Source organism: Catharus ustulatus, chromosome 4, assembly GCF_009819885.2.
Source record: "Catharus ustulatus isolate bCatUst1 chromosome 4, bCatUst1.pri.v2, whole genome shotgun sequence".
NCBI lineage: Eukaryota > Metazoa > Chordata > Aves > Passeriformes > Turdidae > Catharus > Catharus ustulatus.
The window spans coordinates 211,496-232,945 of record NC_046224.1 but is presented as its reverse complement, the minus strand read 5'-3'; the positions used below and the strand labels follow the sequence as shown (position 1 = coordinate 232,945).

The window sequence follows — 21,450 nt, the reverse complement described above, 5'->3', positions numbered from 1 at the left end:
CCCTCCCTCCCACTCATCCAGGGCTGTTGGTGACAGGGAACAGCCAGAGCGTTCTGGAACGTTCCCATGGGCTCCAGAGGATGTTAGTGGTTATTCCTCATGGATCAGACCCTGACCAGCTCTCCCTGTCCCCCAGGTGACCTGTGTGGAGAAGGCAGGCAATGAGGAGAAGATGCTCATCAAAATCTTCCGGTGCCTGGGCAGCTGGTTCAACCTGGGCGTGCTGGACAGCACCTTCATGGCCAACAGCAAGCTGCTGTCCCTGCTCTTCGAGGTGCTGGTGAGTGTCCCCAGGGAGCAGGGAGCACCCCAGCAGGACTGAGGCGTGGGTTCATCCCTCCTGTGTCCAGCAGGGACTCTGGTTCCCTCTGGGCTGGGATCAGCTCCGTGGAATGGGCTGGGGAGTGCAGACAGGGAAGTGCTGCTGCCCGCGAGGTGCCAGGTGAGGATTGTCACACCCAGGGGGTGCCAGCTGAGGTTTGTCACACCCAGGGGGTGCCAGGTGAGGTTTGTCACACCCAGGGGGTGCCAGCTGAGGTTTTTCACACCCAGGGGGTGCCAGCTGAGGTTTGTCACACCCAGGGGGTGCCAGGTGAGGTTTGTCACACCCAGGGGGTGCCATCTGAGGTTTGTCACACCCAGGAGGTGCCAGGTGAGGTTTGTCACACCCAGGAGGTGCCAGGTGAGGTTTGTCACACCCAAGAGGTGCCAGGTGAGGTTTGTCACACCCAGGGGGTGCCAGGTGAGGTTTGTCACACCCAAGGGGTGCCAGCTGAGGTTTGTCACACCCAGGGGGTGCCAGCTGAGGTTTGTCACACCCAGGGGGTGCCAGGTGAGGTTTGTCACACCCAGGGGTGCCAGGTGAGGTTTGTCACACCCAGGGGTGTCACCTGAGGTTTGTCACACCCAGGGGTGCCAGGTGAGGTTTGTCACACCCAGGGGGTGCCAGGTGAGGTTTGTCACACCCAGTGGATGCCAGGTGAGGTTTGTCACACCCAGGGGGTGCCAACTGAGGATTGTCACACCCAGGTGGTGCCAGGTGAGGTTTGTCACACCCAGGGGTGCCAGGTGAGGTTTGTCACACCCAGGGGGTGCCAGGTGAGGTTTGTCACACCCAGGGGTGCCAGCTGAGGTTTGTCACAACCAGGTGAGGTTTGTCACATCCAGGGGTGCCAGCTGAGGATTGTCACACCCAGGGGTGCCAGCTGAGGTTTGTCACACCCAGGGGGTGCCAGGTGAGGTTTGTCACACCCAGGGGTGCCAGGTGAGGTTTGTCACACCCAGGGGGTGCCAGGTGAGGTTTGTCACACCCAGGGGGTGCCAGGTGAGGTTTGTCACACCCAGGGGGTGCCAGGTGAGGTTTGTCACACCCAGGGGGTGCCAGGTGAGGTTTGTCACACCCAGGGGTGTCACCTGAGGTTTGTCACACCCAGGGGTGTCAGCTGAGGTTTGTCACACCCAGGGGGTGCCAGCTGAGGTTTGTCACACCCAGGGGTGCCAGGTGAGGTTTGTCACACCCAGGAGGTGCCAGGTGAGGTTTGTCACACCCAGGGATGCCAGCTGAGGTTTGTCACACCCAGGGGGTGCCAGCTGAGGTTTGTCACACCCAGGAGGTGCCAGGTGAGGTTTGTCACACCCAGGAGGTGCCAGCTGAGGTTTGTCACACCCAGGAGGTGCCAGCTGAGGTTTGTCACACCCAGGGGGTGCCAGGTGAGGTTTGTCACACCCAGGGGGTGCCAGCTGAGGTTTGTCACACCCAGAGGGTGCCAGCTGAGGTTTGTCACACCCAGGGGGTGCCAGCTGAGGATTGTCACACCCAGGGGGTGCCAGCTGAGGTTTGTCACACCCAGGGGGTGCCAGCTGAGGTTTGTCACACCCAGGGGGTGCCAGGTGAGGTTTGTCACACCCAGAGGTGCCAGCTGAGGTTTGTCACACCCAGGAGGTGCCAGCTGAGGTTTGTCACACCCAGGGGGTGCCAGGTGAGGTTTGTCACACCCAGGGGGTGCCAGCTGAGGTTTGTCACACCCAGGGGGTGCCAGCTGAGGTTTGTCACACCCAGGGGTGCCAGGTGAGGTTTGTCACACCCAGGAGGTGCCAGGTGAGGTTTGTCACACCCAGGGATGCCAGCTGAGGTTTGTCACACCCAGGAGGTGCCAGGTGAGGTTTGTCACACCCAGGGGTGCCAGGTGAGGTTTGTCACACCCAGGAGGTGCCAGCTGAGGTTTGTCACACCCAGGAGGTGCCAGCTGAGGTTTGTCACACCCAGGGGGTGCCAGGTGAGGTTTGTCACACCCAGGGGGTGCCAGCTGAGGTTTGTCACACCCAGGGATGCCAGCTGAGGTTTGTCACACCCAGGGGTACCAGCTGGGGTTTGTCACACCCAGGGGGTGCCAGGTGAGGTTTGTCACACCCAGGGGGTGCCAGCTGAGGTTTGTCACACCCAGGGATGCCAGCTGAGGTTTGTCACACCCAGGGGTACCAGCTGAGGTTTGTCACACCCAGGGGGTGCCAGCTGAGGTTTGTCACACCCAGAGGTGCCAGCTCAGGTTTGTCACACCCAGGGGGTGCCAGGTGAGGTTTGTCACACCCAGGGGGTGCCAGGTGAGGTTTGTCACACCCAGAGGGTGCCAGCTGAGGTTTGTCACACCCAGGGGGTGCCAGGTGAGGATTGTCACACCCAGGGGGTGCCAGCTGAGGTTTGTCACACCCAGGGGGTGCCAGGTGAGGTTTGTCACACCCAGGGGGTGCCAGGTGAGGTTTGTCACACCCAGAGGTGCCAGCTGAGGTTTGTCACACCCAGGAGGTGCCAGGTGAGGTTTGTCACACCCAGGGGGTGCCAGGTGAGGTTTGTCACACCCAAGGGGTGCCAGGTGAGGTTTGTCACACCCAGAGGTGCCAACTGAGGTTTGTCACACCCAGGGGTGCCAGGTGAGGTTTGTCACACCCAGGGGGTGCCAGGTGAGGTTTGTCACACCCAGGGGGTGCCAGGTGAGGTTTGTCACACCCAGGGGGTGCCAGGTAAGGTTTGTCACACCCAGGGGGTACCAGGTGAGGTTTGTCACACCCAGGGGTGCCAGCTGAGGTTTGTCACACCCAGGGGGTGCCAGGTGAGGTTTGTCACACCCAGTGGATGCCAGGTGAGGTTTGTCACACCCAGGGGGTGCCAGGTGAGGTTTGTCACACCCAGGGGGTGCCAGGTGAGGTTTGTCACACCCAGGAGCTGCCAGGTGAGGTTTGTCACACCCAGAGGGTGCCAGGTGAGGTTTGTCACACCCAGGGGGTGCCAGGTGAGGTTTGTCACACCCAGGGGGTGCCAGCTGAGGTTTGTCACACCCAGGGGTGCCAGCTGAGGTTTGTCACACCCAGGGGGTGCCAGCTGAGGTTTGTCACACCCAGGGGGTGCCAGATGAGGTTTGTCACACCCAGGGGGTGCCAGGTGAGGTTTGTCACACCCAAGGGGTGCCAGGTGAGGTTTGTCACACCCAAGGGGTGCCAGGTGAGGTTTGTCACCCTCATGGCTGTGCACTGGATGCCTCTCTTGGGGTTTGATGGTCAGATCAGGGGGGCTGAGGTTATTTTGTTTTTTCCCAGGTTGTCAGTAAAGCAGTATTCCTTCTCTGACACTTCTTCCTGGCAAATCAGCTCCCAGAGGAGCTGGGTGTTTGTCCAGCTGGGTGTGGGAGAGCCAGAGGTGTGGAGAATCCTGTGCCACTGGGCCAGGGCAGGCAGGGAGTGGAGCCAGAGGAGGAATTCCTGGAGCACAGAGGTTTCTGCTGCAGGGGCTGTCTGTCCCTCCTCCCTCTCGCCCACAGGATCTCTCATTTGCATGATTTAATCAATGACAAATGCAAATGAGGGCTTCCAAGGAAAGAGATCCATGCACATCCTGACTATCCATGGGGGATTGTGGTTCAAGTGGAGCTGTATCAGGAACTCCAGGACAGGCTGTGGGGCTGTTTAGTGGTTAATGGCACCTCCAATGGGGCGTTTTTCCTTCCTGCCCTGCTCCCTCCAGTGGCACCAGGAATTGTTTCCCAACCAGTTTAGATCTCAGTAGGACTCACAGAGTCTCTGCTCCTTTGTTTCCTCCCTGCTCACTCTCTCCAGGTTCTGTCTCTGTGTCCTTCCCTGTAAATCCCCCTCACTCAGTCACCCCCATGGAATTCACTGACCCCTCAGCCCATCCCTGGTCAGTGCTGACCCCCCATTCCATCCCTGGTCAGTGTTTGACTGACCCCCCATTCCATCCCTGGTCAGTGTTTCCCACTGACCCCCCCATTCCATCCCTGGTCAGTGTTTCTCACTGACCCCCCCCATTCCATCCCTGGTCAGTGTTTGACTGACCCCCCCCATTCCATCCCTGGTCAGTGTTTCTGGCTGACCCCCCCATTCCATCCCTGGTCAGTGCTGACCCCCCATTCCATCCCTGGTCAGTGTTTGACTGACCCCCCCATTCCATCCCTGGTCAGTGTTTCCCACTGACCCCCCCATTCCATCCCTGGTCAGTGTTTGACTGACCCCCCATTCCATCCCTGGTCAGTGTTTGTCACTGACCCCCCCATTCCATCCCTGGTCAGTGTTTGTCACTGACCCCCCCATTCCATCCCTGGTCAGTGCTGACCCCCCATTCCATCCCTGGTCAGTGTTTGACTGACCCCCCCATTCCATCCCTGGTCAGTGTTTCCCACTGACCCCCCCATTCCATCCCTGGTCAGTGTTTGTCACTGACCCCCCCATTCCATCCCTGGTCAGTGTTTGTCACTGACCCCCCCATTCCATCCCTGGTCAGTGTTTGACTGACCCCCCCATTCCATCCCTGGTCAGTGTTTGACTGACCCCCCCATTCCATCCCTGGTCAGTGTTTGTCACTGACCCCCCCATTCCATCCCTGGTCAGTGTTTGTCACTGACCCCCCCATTCCATCCCTGGTCAGTGTTTGACTGAGCCCCCCATTCCATCCCTGGTCAGTGTTTGACTGACCCCCCCATTCCATCCCTGGTCAGTGTTTCTCACTGACCCCCCCATTCCATCCCTGGTCAGTGTTTGACTGACCCCCCCATTCCATCCCTGGTCAGTGTTTGTCACTGACCCCCCATTCCATCCCTGGTCAGTGTTTGTCACTGACCCCCCCATTCCATCCCTGGTCAGTGTTTGACTGACCCCCCATTCCATCCCTGGTCAGTGTTTGACTGACCCCCCCATTCCATCCCTGGTCAGTGTTTGACTGACCCCCCCCATTCCATCCCTGGTCAGTGTTTGTCACTGACCCCCCATTCCATCCCTGGTCAGTGTTTCCCACTGACCCCTCAGCCCATCCCTGGTCAGTGTTTCTGACTGACCCCTCCCCATTCCATCCCTGGTCAGTGTTTGACTGACCCCCCCCATTCCATCCCTGGTCAGTGTTTGTCACTGACCCCCCCATTCCATCCCTGGTCAGTGCTGACCCCTCCATTCCATCCCTGGTCAGTGTTTGTCACTGACCCCCCATTCCATCCCTGGTCAGTGCTGACCCCCCCATTCCATCCCTGGTCAGTGTTTGTCACTGACCCCCCCATTCCATCCCTGGTCAGTGTTTGACTGACCCCCCATTCCATCCCTGGTCAGTGTTTGACTGACCCCTCCCCATTCCATCCCTGGTCAGTGTTTGACTGACCCCCCCATTCCATCCCTGGTCAGTGTTTGACTGACCCCCCATTCCATCCCTGGTCAGTGCTGACCCCCCCATTCCATCCCTGGTCAGTGTTTGACTGACCCCCCATTCCATCCCTGGTCAGTGTTTGTCACTGACCCCCCCATTCCATCCCTGGTCAGTGTTTGACTGACCCCCCCATTCCATCCCTGGTCAGTGTTTGACTGACCCCCCATTCCATCCCTGGTCAGTGTTTGACTGACCCCCCATTCCATCCCTGGTCAGTGTTTGACTGACCCCTCCATTCCATCCCTGGTCAGTGTTTGTCACTGACCCCCCATTCCATCCCTGGTCAGTGTTTGTCACTGACCCCCCCATTCCATCCCTGGTCAGTGTTTGTCACTGACCCCCCATTCCAGGTGATGAGCAGCACGGGGGTTTCCTTCCTTCCAAGCTCCCCTGGATCCCCTGGATGCCCTGGATCCCAGCTGGAGTTTTCCCTCCCATGTGTGTCAGAGAAGTGTCCAGGGTCCCTTGGGGAAGGGTCAGTGTGTCCTGGAGTGTCCAGAGAAGCAGGTTATGAGGCTGGTGGGAGGCAGTGGGGGCTGTGGCTGTGCAGGACCTCTACAAAGTGTTCCCACAGAATTCTTTGGGTTGGAATAGATCTCCAAGATGAAACCCAGCCATTGTGGGAGCAAGAACAAAATCCTGGTGTTTTCATTGCTGCCTGATGGCTTGGTGTCCTTGGGGCAGTGGAGGCAGCTCGGGTCTGTGCTCTGGAGAGCAGGGGCAGCAGCCAGGAAGGGCTGGGGCTGTGCCAGGGAGGCTCAGGCTGGGTGTCAGGAAAGGCTCTTCCCTCCCCCAGAGGTGCTGGGCACTGCCCAGGGAACGGCCCCAGAGCTCCAGGAGCTCCCAGGGGTGCCCAGGCTGGGACTGCTGGGGCTCTGTGCAGGGCCAGCAGCTGGGGCCATGATCCTGTGGGGCCCTTCCTGCTCAGGAGACTCCGTGGCTCTGTGGTAATTGCTGGGTTTCTGTTCCTTGCAGCAACAGGACAAGACCTCGTCCAACCTGCACGAGGCCGCGTCGGACTGCGTGTGCTCGGCCCTCTACGCCATCGAGAACGTGGAGACCAACCTGCCCCTGGCCCTGCAGCTCTTCCAGGGCGTGCTCACCCTCGAGAGTGCCTATCACATGGCTGTGGCACGGGAGGACCTGGACAAGTGAGGGACAGGAGGGACAGGGGCCTCCCTGTGGCCGGGAGGGACGGGCGGGACAGCACTGACCGACTGGACAGCACTGACCGGCTGGGGTGGGACAGCACTGACCGGCTGGACAGCACTGACCGGCTGGGCCGTGTCAGCCTCCTGATGGAGCTGCCAGTGCAGGAGCAGTGCTGGGGGCACTGGGGCTGGGCACTGCTCATCCTGTGCTGGGCACTCATGGGGTCACAACCAAATCCTGGGGGCACTGGGGCTGGGCACTGCTCGTCCTGTGCTGGGCACTCGTGGGGTCACACCCAAATCCTGAGGGTGGGGCTGGGCACTGCCTGTTCTGTGCTGGGCACTCGTGGGGTCACACCCAAATCCTGGGGGCACTGGGGCTGGGCACTGCTCATCCTGTGCTGGGCACTCATGGGGTCACACCCAAATCCTGGGGGCACTGGGGGTGGGCACTGCTCGTCCTGTGCTGGGCACTCGTGGGGTCACACCCAAATCCTGGGGGCACTGGGGCTGGGCACTGCTCATCCTGTGCTGGGCACTTGTGGGGTCACGCCCAAATCCTGGGGGCACTGGGGCTGGGCACTGCTCATCCTGTGCTGGGCACTCGTGGGGTCACACCCAAATCCTGGGGGCACTGGGGGTGGGCACTGCTCATCCTGTGCTGGGCACTCGTGGGGTCACACCCAAATCCTGGGGGCACTGGGGCTGGGCACTGCTCATCCTGTGCTGGGCACTCGTGGGGTCACACCCAAATCCTGGGGGCACTGGGGTGGGCACTGCTCGTCCTGTGCTGGGCACTCGTGGGGTCACACCCAAATCCTGGGGGCACTGGGGCTGGGCACTGCTCGTCCTGTGCTGGGCACTCGTGGGGTCACACCCAAATCCTGGGGGCACTGGGGGTGGGCACTGCTCATCCTGTGCTGGGCACTCGTGGGGTCACACCCAAATCCTGGGGGCACTGGGGGTGGGCACTGCTCATCCTGTGCTGGGCACTCGTGGGGTCACACCCAAATCCTGGGGGCACTGGGGCTGGGCACTGCCTGTTCTGTGCTAGGCACTCGTGGGGTCACACCCAAATCCTGAGGGTGGGGCTGGGCACTGCCTGTTCTGTGCTGGGCACTCGTGGGGTCACACCCAAATCCTGAGGGTGGGGCTGGGCACTGCTCATCCTGTGCTGGTCACTCGTGGGGTCACACCCAAATCCTGAGGGTGGGGCTGGGCACTGCTCATCCTGTGCTGGGCACTCGTGGGGTCACACCCAAATCCTGGGGGCACTGGGGCTGGGCACTGCTCGTCCTGTGCTGGGCACTCGTGGGGTCACACCCAAATTCTGGGGGCACTGGGGGTGGGCACTGCCTGTTCTGTGCTGGGCACTCGTGGGGTCACACCCAAATCCTGGGGGCACTGGGGCTGGGCACTGCTCATCCTGTGCTGGGCACTCGTGGGGTCACACCCAGATCCTGGGGGCACTGGGGCTGGGCACTCGTGGGGTCACACCCAAATCCTGAGGGTGGGGCTGGGCACTGCTCATCCTGTGCTGGACACTCATGGGGTCACACCCAAATCCTGGGGGCACTGGGGCTGGGCACTCGTGGGGTCACATCCAAATCCTGGGGGCACTGGGGCTGGGCACTGCCTGTTCTGTGCTGGGCACTCGTGGGGTCACACCCAAATCCTGAGGGTGGGGCTGGGCACTGCTCATCCTGTGCTGGGCACTCGTGGGGTCACACCCAAATCCTGGGGGCACTGGGGCTGGGCACTGCTCATCCTGTGCTGGACACTCGTGGGGTCACACCCAAATCCTGGGGGCACTGGGGGTGGGCACTGCTCGTCCTGTGCTGGGCACTCGTGGGGTCACACCCAAATCCTGGGGGCACTGGGGCTGGGCACTGCTCATCCTGTGCTGGGCACTCGTGGGGTCACACCCAAATCCTGAGGGTGGGGCTGGGCACTGCTCATCCTGTGCTGGGCACTCGTGGGGTCACACCCAGATCCTGGGGGCACTGGGGCTGGGCACTGCTCGTCCTGTGCTGGGCACTCGTGGGGTCACACCCAAATCCTGGGGGCACTGGGGCTGGACCCTCCCTGCAGGAGAGACATGGAGGGGCCCAGGGGCTGGGCTGGGCTGGAGCTGTGCCCTCACAGCTGGCACTGGGATTCTGGAGAAGTTCCACATCAGTGTTTCAGATTTGCTGAGTGGAGCCCAGTGTTTGTCAAACCAAAGTTTGAACTTCCCCTGCTGAAGCATCACCAGCTGCAGGCAAAGCAGAGGTTGTTCTTCCTTCCTCTGGGTACATTTTGGGAGTGCAGCCCCTGAGGCTGATCAGCCCCCTGTCCCTGTGCTGCAGGGTGCTCAACTACTGCCGTGTGTTCACCGAGCTGTGCGAGACCTTCCTGGACAAGATCGTGTGCACGCCGGGCCAGGGCCTGGGCGACCTGCGCACGCTGGAGCTGCTGCTCATCTGTGCGGGGCACCCGCAGTACGAGGTGAGTGTGGGTGCCCCTGCACCCTCAGGGCAGCTCAGGGCACAGCTGGCCCTGCACACAACCCTGCCCCTGGTCCCTGTGAGCTGCTGCCTCTGCAGTCCCTGCTCTGCCTTCGTGGTTCCTTCTGGGTGTGCTCCAAACCCCCTGCCAGAGCTTTCCCACCTGTTAGAGTCGACTCAGGGAGTGTTTGTGGTTCCTGGGAATTTTGCCCTGTGAGTGGCTGAAGTGCTGGTTCACATCACAGCTCCCTCCCACCTGCCTTAGGAGCAAAACTTGTCATTGTTTTGGTCTCTTTTTATCCTTTTTTAAGTTCTTCACCCTTTTATTCTTCCCAAACCGTTAATTGAGTGCCAGAAGCTGATCCCTGCCTGTGTTCACTGGTTGGAGTGTGGGAGGTGCAGAGCAGCTGTGCTCCAGCAGGCCCCACATGCTCCCTGGGCTCCCTGGGACCCTTTTCCTCCCTTCCCAGCTCTGTTCAGCTCAGTTTTCCTTGGCCACCCCCTCATCCTGTGCCATCAGCGCTCAGGGGATCATGGAGCTCTGCAGCTGCTCCTGACCAAATCCACACTCGTGGTTTCTGTGCAATAACTACACAATAAATTAAAAACCCACCACAAAGGGGCTGCATGCACTTCCAGCCCCAGCTGCCCTCAGAGCCCAGGCCCCTCTCTGGGGTGGTTTTTGGCTGCCCAGGGCTGGGGCGGGTGTTCAGGGTCTCTGGGTGTCCCAAGCCCTTTCCTGAGTGACAGGCAGAGAAACTGGGTGGATGTGGGGGAAACCTCTGTCACCACTGTGTGACACAGCAGCTGTGACAGAGATCCATTGTGCCACCCCTGCAGGCACCCAGGGAGGGTTTCTGTTTCTCCACCAGGACCACAGACAGAGTGGGGAAAAAATTTCTGCTGCTAACCAAATGTTGGATTTTTCTTTCCAAACAGGTGGTAGAAATTTCCTTTAACTTCTGGTACAGACTGGGGGAGCACCTGTACAAGACAGACGATGCTGTGATCCACAGCATCTTCAAAGCCTACATCCAGCGCCTGCTGCACGCGCTGGCACGGCACTGCCAGCTGGACTCTGACCACGTAAGGGGCGCTGGAACAGCCCTGGGATGTGTGTGTGTGCCTAGGGAACAGCCCTGGGGTGTGTGTGTGCCTAGGGAACAGCTCTGGGATGTGTGTGTGTCCCTGTGGAACAGCTCTGGGATGTGTGTGTGTCCATAGGGAACAGCTCTGGGATGTGTGTGTGTCCATAGGGAACAGCTCTGGGATGTGTGTGTGTCCATAGGGAACAGCTCTGGGATGTGTGTGTGTCCCTGTGGAACAGCTCTGGGATGTGTGTGTGTCCCTGTGGAACAGCTCTGGGATGTGTGTGTGTCCATAGGGAACAGCTCTGGGATGTGTGTGTGTCCCTGTGGAACAGCTCTGGGATGTGTGTGTGTCCCTGTGGAACAGCTCTGGGATGTGTGTGTGTCCATAGGGAACAGCTCTGGGATGTGTGTGTGTCCCTGTGGAACAGCTCTGGGATGTGTGTGTGTCCCTGTGGAACAGCTCTGGGATGTGTGTGTGTCCATAGGGAACAGCTCTGGGATGTGTGTGTGTCCCTGTGGAACAGCTCTGGGATGTGTGTGTGTCCCTGTGGAACAGCTCTGGGATGTGTGTGTGTCCATAGGGAACAGCTCTGGGATGTGTGTGTGTCCCTGTGGAACAGCTCTGGGATGTGTGTGTGTCCATAGGGAACAGCTCTGGGATGTGTGTGTGTCCCTGTGGAACAGCCCTGGGATGTGTGTGTGTCCCTGTGGAACAGCTCTGGGATGTGTGTGTGTCCATAGGGAACAGCTCTGGGATGTGTGTGTGTGTCCCTGTGGAACAGCTCTGGGATGTGTGTGTGTCCATAGGGAACAGCTCTGGGATGTGTGTGTGTCCCTGTGGAACAGCTCTGGGATGTGTGTGTGTCCATAGGGAACAGCTCTGGGATGTGTGTGTGTCCCTGTGGAACAGCTCTGGGATGTGTGTGTGTCCCTGTGGAACAGCTCTGGGATGTGTGTGTGTCCATAGGGAACAGCTCTGGGATGTGTGTGTGTCCATAGGGAACAGCTCTGGGATGTGTGTGTGTCCATAGGGAACAGCTCTGGGATGTGTGTGTGTCCCTGTGGAACGGCTCTGGGATGTGTGTGTGTCCCTGTGGAACAGCTCTGGGATGTGTGTGTGTCCCTGTGGAACAGCTCTGGGATGTGTGTGTGTCCCTGTGGAACAGCTCTGGGATGTGTGTGTGTCCCTGTGGAACGGCTCTGGGATGTGTGTGTGTCCCTGTGGAACAGCTCTGGGATGTGTGTGTGTCCCTGTGGAACAGCTCTGGGATGTGTGTGTGTCCCTGTGGAACAGCTCTGGGATGTGTGTGTGTCCCTGTGGAACAGCTCTGGGATGTGTGTGTGTCCCTGTGGAACAGCTCTGGGATGTGTGTGTGCCTAGGGAACAGCTCTGGGATGTGTGTGTGTCCATAGGGAACAGCTCTGGGATGTGTGTGTGTCCCTGTGGAACAGCTCTGGGATGTGTGTGTGTCCCTGTGGAACAGCCCTGGGATGTGTGTGTGTCCCAGTGGAACAGCTCTGGGATGTGTGTGTGTCCATAGGGAACAGCTCTGGGATGTGTGTGTGTCCATAGGGAACAGCTCTGGGATGTGTGTGTGTCCATAGGGAACAGCTCTGGGATGTGTGTGTGTCCATAGGGAACAGCTCTGGGATGTGTGTGTGTCCCTGTGGAACAGCTCTGGGATGTGTGTGTGTCCATAGGGAACAGCTCTGGGATGTGTGTGTGTCCCTGTGGAACAGCTCTGGGATGTGTGTGTGTCCATAGGGAACAGCTCTGGGATGTGTGTGTGTCCCTGTGGAACAGCTCTGGGATGTGTGTGTGTCCATAGGGAACAGCTCTGGGATGTGTGTGTGTCCCTGTGGAACAGCTCTGGGATGTGTGTGTGTCCCTGTGGAACAGCTCTGGGATGTGTGTGTGTCCATAGGGAACAGCTCTGGGATGTGTGTGTGTCCCTGTGGAACAGCTCTGGGATGTGTGTGTGTCCCTGTGGAACAGCTCTGGGATGTGTGTGTGTCCCTGTGGAACAGCTCTGGGATGTGTGTGTGTCCCTGTGGAACAGCTCTGGGTTGTGTGTGTGTCCATAGGGAACAGCTCTGGGATGTGTGTGTGTCCATAGGGAACAGCTCTGGGATGTGTGTGTGTCCATAGGGAACAGCTCTGGGATGTGTGTGTGTCCATAGGGAACAGCTCTGGGATGTGTGTGTGTCCATAGGGAACAGCTCTGGGATGTGTGTGTGTCCCTGTGGAACAGCTCTGGGATGTGTGTGTGTCCATAGGGAACAGCTCTGGGATGTGTGTGTGTCCATATGGAACAGCTCTGGGATGTGTGTGTGTCCATAGGGAACAGCTCTGGGATGTGTGTGTGTCCATAGGGAACAGCTCTGGGATGTGTGTGTGTCCCTGTGGAACAGCTCTGGGATGTGTGTGTGTCCCTGTGGAACAGCTCTGGGATGTGTGTGTGTCCCTGTGGAACAGCTCTGGGATGTGTGTGTGTCCCTGTGGAACAGCTCTGGGATGTGTGTGTGTCCATAGGGAACAGCTCTGGGATGTGTGTGTGTCCCTGTGGAACAGCTCTGGGATGTGTGTGTGTCCATAGGGAACAGCTCTGGGATGTGTGTGTGTCCCTGTGGAACAGCTCTGGGATGTGTGTGTGTCCATAGGGAACAGCTCTGGGATGTGTGTGTGTCCATAGGGAACAGCTCTGGGATGTGTGTGTGTCCCTGTGGAACAGCTCTGGGATGTGTGTGTGTCCCTGTGGAACAGCTCTGGGATGTGTGTGTGTCCCTGTGGAACAGCTCTGGGATGTGTGTGTGTCCATAGGGAACAGCTCTGGGATGTGTGTGTGTCCATAGGGAACAGCTCTGGGATGTGTGTGTGTCCCTGTGGAACAGCTCTGGGATGTGTGTGTGTCCCTGTGGAACAGCTCTGGGATGTGTGTGTGTCCATAGGGAACAGCTCTGGGATGTGTGTGTGTCCCTGTGGAACAGCTCTGGGATGTGTGTGTGTCCCTGTGGAACAGCTCTGGGATGTGTGTGTGTCCCTGTGGAACAGCTCTGGGATGTGTGTGTGTCCATAGGGAACAGCTCTGGGATGTGTGTGTGTCCATAGGGAACAGCTCTGGGATGTGTGTGTGTCCCTGTGGAACAGCTCTGGGATGTGTGTGTGTCCATAGGGAACAGCTCTGGGATGTGTGTGTGTCCATAGGGAACAGCTCTGGGATGTGTGTGTGTCCCTGTGGAACAGCTCTGGGATGTGTGTGTGTCCATAGGGAACAGCTCTGGGATGTGTGTGTGTCCCTGTGGAACAGCTCTGGGATGTGTGTGTGTCCCTGTGGAACAGCTCTGGGATGTGTGTGTGTCCCTGTGGAACAGCTCTGGGATGTGTGTGTGTCCCTGTGGAACAGCTCTGGGATGTGTGTGTGTCCATAGGGAACAGCTCTGGGATGTGTGTGTGTCCATAGGGAACAGCTCTGGGATGTGTGTGTGTCCATAGGGAACAGCTCTGGGATGTGTGTGTGTCCATAGGGAACAGCTCTGGGATGTGTGTGTGTCCCTGTGGAACAGCTCTGGGATGTGTGTGTGTCCCTGTGGAACAGCTCTGGGATGTGTGTGTGTCCCTGTGGAACAGCTCTGGGATGTGTGTGTGTCCCTGTGGAACAGCTCTGGGATGTGTGTGTGTCCCTGTGGAACAGCTCTGGGATGTGTGTGTGTCCATAGGGAACAGCTCTGGGATGTGTGTGTGTCCCTGTGGAACAGCTCTGGGATGTGTGTGTGTCCATAGGGAACAGCTCTGGGATGTGTGTGTGTCCCTGTGGAACAGCTCTGGGATGTGTGTGTGTCCCTGTGGAACAGCTCTGGGATGTGTGTGTGTCCCTGTGGAACAGCCCTGGGATGTGTGTGTGTCCATAGGGAACAGCTCTGGGATGTGTGTGTGTCCCTGTGGAACAGCTCTGGGATGTGTGTGTGTCCCTGTGGAACAGCTCTGGGATGTGTGTGTGTCCCTGTGGAACAGCTCTGGGATGTGTGTGTGTCCATAGGGAACAGCTCTGGGATGTGTGTGTGTCCCTGTGGAACAGCTCTGGGATGTGTGTGTGTCCCTGTGGAACAGCTCTGGGATGTGTGTGTGTCCCTGTGGAACAGCTCTGGGATGTGTGTGTGTCCCTGTGGAACAGCTCTGGGATGTGTGTGTGTCCCTGTGGAACAGCTCTGGGATGTGTGTGTGTCCATAGGGAACAGCTCTGGGATGTGTGTGTGTCCCTGTGGAACAGCTCTGGGATGTGTGTGTGTCCCTGTGGAACAGCTCTGGGATGTGTGTGTGTCCATAGGGAACAGCTCTGGGATGTGTGTGTGTCCATAGGGAACAGCTCTGGGATGTGTGTGTGTCCCTGTGGAACAGCTCTGGGATGTGTGTGTGTCCACAGGGAACAGCTCTGGGATGTGTGTGTGTCCCTGTGGAACAGCTCTGGGATGTGTGTGTGTCCCTGTGGAACAGCTCTGGGATGTGTGTGTGTCCATAGGGAACAGCTCTGGGATGTGTGTGTGTCCCTGTGGAACAGCTCTGGGATGTGTGTGTGTCCCTGTGGAACAGCTCTGGGATGTGTGTGTGTCCCTGTGGAACAGCTCTGGGATGTGTGTGTGTCCATAGGGAACAGCTCTGGGATGTGTGTGTGTCCATAGGGAACAGCTCTGGGATGTGTGTGTGTCCCTGTGGAACAGCTCTGGGATGTGTGTGTGTCCCTGTGGAACAGCTCTGGGATGTGTGTGTGTCCCTGTGGAACAGCTCTGGGATGTGTGTGTGTCCCTGTGGAACAGCTCTGGGATGTGTGTGTGTCCCTGTGGAACAGCTCTGGGATGTGTGTGTGTCCCTGTGGAACAGCTCTGGGATGTGTGTGTGTCCCTGTGGAACAGCTCTGGGATGTGTGTGTGTCCCTGTGGAACAGCTCTGGGATGTGTGTGTGTCCCTGTGGAACAGCTCTGGGATGTGTGTGTGTCCATAGGGAACAGCTCTGGGATGTGTGTGTGTCCCTGTGGAACAGCTCTGGGATGTGTGTGTGTCCCTGTGGAACAGCTCTGGGATGTGTGTGTGTCCCTGTGGAACAGCTCTGGGATGTGTGTGTGTCCCTGTGGAACAGCTCTGGGATGTGTGTGTGTCCCTGTGGAACAGCTCTGGGATGTGTGTGTGTCCCTGTGGAACAGCTCTGGGATGTGTGTGTGTCCATAGGGAACAGCTCTGGGATGTGTGTGTGTCCCTGTGGAACAGCTCTGGGATGTGTGTGCGTCCCTGTGGAACAGCTCTGGGATGTGTGTGTGTCCATAGGGAACAGCTCTGGGATGTGTGTGTGTCCCTGTGGAACAGCTCTGGGATGTGTGTGTGTCCATAGGGAACAGCTCTGGGATGTGTGTGTGTCCATAGGGAACAGCTCTGGGATGTGTGTGTGTCCATAGGGAACAGCTCTGGGATGTGTGTGTGTCCATATGGAACAGCTCTGGGATGTGTGTGTGTCCATAGGGAACAGCTCTGGGATGTGTGTGTGTCCCTGTGGAACAGCTCTGGGATGTGTGTGTGTCCATAGGGAACAGCTCTGGGATGTGTGTGTGTCCCTGTGGAACAGCTCTGGGATGTGTGTGTGTCCCTGTGGAACAGCTCTGGGATGTGTGTGCGTCCCTGTGGAACAGCTCTGGGATGTGTGTGTGTCCATAGGGAACAGCTCTGGGATGTGTGTGTGTCCATAGGGAACAGCTCTGGGATGTGTGTGTGTCCCTGTGGAACAGCTCTGGGATGTGTGTGTGTCCATAGGGAACAGCTCTGGGATGTGTGTGTGTCCATAGGGAACAGCTCTGGGATGTGTGTGTGTCCCTGTGGAACAGCTCTGGGATGTGTGTGTGTCCATAGGGAACAGCTCTGGGATGTGTGTGTGTCCCTGTGGAACAGCTCTGGGATGTGTGTGTGTCCATAGGGAACAGCTCTGGGATGTGTGTGTGTCCATAGGGAACAGCTCTGGGATGTGTGTGTGTCCCTGTGGAACAGCTCTGGGATGTGTGTGTGTCCATAGGGAACAGCTCTGGGATGTGTGTGTGTCCCTGTGGAACAGCTCTGGGATGTGTGTGTGTCCCTGTGGAACAGCTCTGGGATGTGTGTGTGTCCCTGTGGAACAGCTCTGGGATGTGTGTGTGTCCCTGTGGAACAGCTCTGGGATGTGTGTGTGTCCCTGTGGAACAGCTCTGGGATGTGTGTGTGTCCCTGTGGAACAGCTCTGGGATGTGTGTGTGTCCCTGTGGAACAGCTCTGGGATGTGTGTGTGTCCCTGTGGAACAGCTCTGGGATGTGTGTGTGTCCCTGTGGAACAGCTCTGGGATGTGTGTGTGTGTCCCTGTGGAACAGCTCTGGGATGTGTGTGTGTCCATAGGGAACAGCTCTGGGATGTGTGTGTGTCCATAGGGAACAGCTCTGGGATGTGTGTGTGTCCCTGTGGAACAGCTCTGGGATGTGTGTGTGTCCCTGTGGAACAGCTCTGGGATGTGTGTGTGTCCCTGTGGAACAGCTCTGGGATGTGTGTGTGTCCATAGGGAACAGCTCTGGGATGTGTGTGTGTCCCTGGGGAACAGCTCTGGGATGTGTGTGTGTCCCTTTGGAACAGCTCTGGGATGTGTGTGTGTCCCTGTGGAACAGCTCTGGGATGTGTGTGTGTCCATAGGGAACAGCTCTGGGATGTGTGTGTGTCCCTGTGGAACAGCTCTGGGATGTGTGTGTGTCCATAGGGAACAGCTCTGGGATGTGTGTGTGTCCATAGGGAACAGCTCTGGGATGTGTGTGTGTCCATGTGGAACAGCTCTGGGATGTGTGTGTGTCCATAGGGAACAGCTCTGGGATGTGTGTGTGTCCATAGGGAACAGCTCTGGGATGTGTGTGTGTCCATAGGGAACAGCTCTGGGATGTGTGTGTGTCCCTGTGGAACAGCTCTGGGATGTGTGTGTGTCCCTGTGGAACAGCTCTGGGATGTGTGTGTGTCCATAGGGAACAGCTCTGGGATGTGTGTGTGTCCCTGTGGAACAGCTCTGGGATGTGTGTGTGTCCCTGTGGAACAGCTCTGGGATGTGTGTGTGTCCCTGTGGAACAGCTCTGGGATGTGTGTGTGTCCATAGGGAACAGCTCTGGGATGTGTGTGTGTCCCTGTGGAACAGCTCTGGGATGTGTGTGTGTCCCTGTGGAACAGCTCTGGGATGTGTGTGTGTCCATAGGGAACAGCTCTGGGATGTGTGTGTGTCCATAGGGAACAGCTCTGGGATGTGTGTGTGTCCATAGGGAACAGCTCTGGGATGTGTGTGTGTCCATAGGGAACAGCTCTGGGATGTGTGTGTGTCCCTGTGGAACAGCTCTGGGATGTGTGTGTCCCTGTGGAACAGCTCTGGGATGTGTGTGTGTCCATAGGGAACAGCTCTGGGATGTGTGTGTGTCCCTGTGGAACAGCTCTGGGATGTGTGTGTGTCCCTGTGGAACAGCTCTGGGATGTGTGTGTGTCCCTGTGGAACATCTCTGGGATGTGTGTGTGTCCCTGTGGAACAGCTCTGGGATGTGTGTGTGTCCCTGTGGAACAGCTCTGGGATGTGTGTGTGTCCATAGGGAACAGCTCTGGGATGTGTGTGTGTCCATAGGGAACAGCTCTGGGATGTGTGTGTGTCCCTGTGGAACAGCCCTGGGATGTGTGTGTGTCCCTGTGGAACAGCTCTGGGATGTGTGTGTGTCCCTGTGGAACAGCCCTGGGATGTGTGTGTTTCCATAGGGAACAGCTCTGGGATGTGTGTGTGTCCCTGTGGAACAGCTCTGGGATGTGTGTGTGTCCATAGGGAACAGCTCTGGGATGTGTGTGTGTCCATAGGGAACAGCTCTGGGATGTGTGTGTGTCCATAGGGAACAGCTCTGGGATGTGTGTGTGTCCATAGGGAACAGCTCTGGGATGTGTGTGTGTCCCTGTGGAACAGCTCTGGGATGTGTGTGTGTCCCTGTGGAACAGCTCTGGGATGTGTGTGTGTCCCTGTGGAACAGCTCTGGGATGTGTGTGTGTCCCTGTGGAACAGCTCTGGGATGTGTGTGTGTCCATAGGGAACAGCTCTGGGATGTGTGTGTGTCCCTGTGGAACAGCTCTGGGATGTGTGTGTGTCCCTGTGGAACAGCTCTGGGATGTGTGTGTGTCCCTGTGGAACAGCTCTGGGATGTGTGTGTGTCCCTGTGGAACAGCTCTGGGATGTGTGTGTGTCCCTGTGGAACAGCTCTGGGATGTGTGTGTGTCCCTGTGGAACAGCTCTGGGATGTGTGTGTGTCCATAGGGAACAGCTCTGGGATGTGTGTGTGTCCATAGGGAACAGCTCTGGGATGTGTGTGTGTCCATAGGGAACAGCTCTGGGATGTGTGTGTGTCCCTGTGGAACAGCTCTGGGATGTGTGTGTGTCCATAGGGAACAGCTCTGGGATGTGTGTGTGTCCCTGTGGAACAGCTCTGGGATGTGTGTGTGTCCCTGTGGAACAGCTCTGGGATGTGTGTGTGTCCCTGTGGAACAGCTCTGGGATGTGTGTGTGTCCATAGGGAACAGCTCTGGAATGTGTGTGTGTCCCTGTGGAACAGCTCTGGGATGTGTGTGTGTCCCTGTGGAACAGCTCTGGGATGTGTGTGTGTCCCTGTGGAACAGCTCTGGGATGTGTGTGTGTCCATAGGGAACAGCTCTGGGATGTGTGTGTGTCCATAGGGAACAGCTCTGGGATGTGTGTGTGTCCCTGTGGAACAGCTCTGGGATGTGTGTGTGTCCATAGGGAACAGCTCTGGGATGTGTGTGTGTCCCTGTGGAACAGCTCTGGGATGTGTGTGTGTCCATAGGGAACAGCTCTGGGATGTGTGTGTGTCCCTGTGGAACAGCTCTGGGATGTGTGTGTGTCCCTGTGGAACAGCTCTGGGATGTGTGTGTGTCCATAGGGAACAGCTCTGGGATGTGTGTGTGTCCATAGGGAACAGCTCTGGGATGTGTGTGTGTCCCTGTGGAACAGCTCTGGGATGTGTGTGTGTCCATAGGGAACAGCTCTGGGATGTGTGTGTGTCCCTGTGGAACAGCTCTGGGATGTGTGTGTGTCCCTGTGGAACAGCTCTGGGATGTGTGTGTGTCCCTGTGGAACAGCTCTGGGATGTGTGTGTGTCCCTGTGGAACAGCTCTGGGATGTGTGTGTGTCCATAGGGAACAGCTCTGGGATGTGTGTGTGTCCCTGTGGAACAGCTCTGGGATGTGTGTGTGTCCCTGTGGAACAGCTCTGGGATGTGTGTGTGTCCATAGGGAACAGCTCTGGGATGTGTGTGTGTCCCTGTGGAACAGCTCTGGGATGTGTGTGTGTCCCTGTGGAACAGCTCTGGGATGTGTGTGTGTCCATAGGGAACAGCTCTGGGATGTGTGTGTCCCTGTGGAACAGCTCTGGGATGTGTGTGTGTCCATAGGGAACAGCTCTGGGATGTGTGTGTGTCCCTGTGGAACAGCTCTGGGATGTGTGTGTGTCCCTGTGGAACAGCTCTGGGATGTGTGTGTGTCCATAGGGAACAGCTCTGGGATGTGTGTGTGTCCATAGGGAACAGCTCTGGGATGTGTGTGTGTCCCTGTGGAACAGCTCTGGGATGTGTGTGTGTCCCTGTGGAACAGCTCTGGGATGTGTGTGTGTCCCTGTGGAACAGCTCTGGGATGTGTGTGTGTCCATAGGGAACAGCTCTGGGATGTGTGTGTGTCCCTGTGGAACAGCTCTGGGATGTGTGTGTGTCCCTGTGGAACAGCTCTGGGATGTGTGTGTGTCCCTGTGGAACAGCTCTGGGATGTGTGTGTGTCCCTGTGGAACAGCTCTGGGATGTGTGTGTGTCCATAGGGAACAGCTCTGGGATGTGTGTGTGTCCATAGGGAACAGCTCTGGGATGTGTGTGTGTCCCTGTGGAACAGCTCTGGGATGTGTGTGTGTCCCTGTGGAACAGCTCTGGGATGTGTGTGTGTCCCTGTGGAACAGCTCTGGGATGTGTGTGTGTCCCTGTGGAACAGCTCTGGATGTGTGTGTGTCCCTGTGGAACAGCTCTGGGATGTGTGTGTGTCCCTGTGGAACAGCTCTGGGATGTGTGTGTGTCCCTGTGGAACAGCTCTGGGATGTGTGTGTGTCCCTGTGGAACAGCTCTGGGATGTGTGTGTGTCCCTGTGGAACAGCTCTGGGATGTGTGTGTGTCCCTGTGGAACAGCTCTGGGATGTGTGTGTGTCCCTGTGGAACAGCTCTGGGATGTGTGTGTGTCCATAGGGAACAGCTCTGGGATGTGTGTGTGTCCCTGTGGAACAGCTCTGGGATGTGTGTGTGTCCATAGGGAACAGCTCTGGGATGTGTGTGTGTCCCTGTGGAACAGCTCTGGGATGTGTGTGTGTCCCTGTGGAACAGCTCTGGGATGTGTGTGTGTCCCTGTGGAACAGCTCTGGGATGTGTGTGTGTCCATAGGGAACAGCTCTGGGATGTGTGTGTGTCCCTGTGGAACAGCTCTGGGATGTGTGTGTGTCCCTGTGGAACAGCTCTGGGATGTGTGTGTGTCCCTGTGGAACAGCTCTGGGATGTGTGTGTGTCCATAGGGAACAGCTCTGGGATGTGTGTGTGTCCATAGGGAACAGCTCTGGGATGTGTGTGTGTCCCTGTGGAACAGCTCTGGGATGTGTGTGTGTCCCTGTGGAACAGCTCTGGGATGTGTGTGTGTCCCTGTGGAACAGCTCTGGGATGTGTGTGTGTCCCTGTGGAACAGCCCTGGGATGTGTGTGTGTCCATAGGGAACAGCTCTGGGATATGTGTGTGTCCCTGTGGAACAGCTCTGGGATGTGTGTGTGTCCATAGGGAACAGCTCTGGGATGTGTGTGTGTCCATAGGGAACAGCTCTGGGATGTGTGTGTGTCCCTGTGGAACAGCTCTGGGATGTGTGTGTGTCCATAGGGAACAGCTCTGGGATGTGTGTGTGTCCATAGGGAACAGCTCTGGG

The 21,450-nt window shown here is 57.7% G+C and overlaps 1 protein-coding gene across 1 annotated transcript in view; it reads left to right on the top strand.

Annotated features, from left to right (window-relative positions):
- The window catches only part of TNPO3 (transportin 3), a 64,105-nt gene that overhangs the window by 12,654 nt on the left and 30,001 nt on the right, over nucleotides 1-21,450 (top strand). The window contains exons 5-8 of the mRNA XM_033058879.2: nucleotides 137-280; nucleotides 6,674-6,849; nucleotides 9,198-9,336; nucleotides 10,275-10,421. Of these exons, the coding sequence (XP_032914770.1) occupies nucleotides 137-280; nucleotides 6,674-6,849; nucleotides 9,198-9,336; nucleotides 10,275-10,421 (606 nt within the window). The remainder of the gene's footprint in view (nucleotides 1-136; nucleotides 281-6,673; nucleotides 6,850-9,197; nucleotides 9,337-10,274; nucleotides 10,422-21,450) is intronic.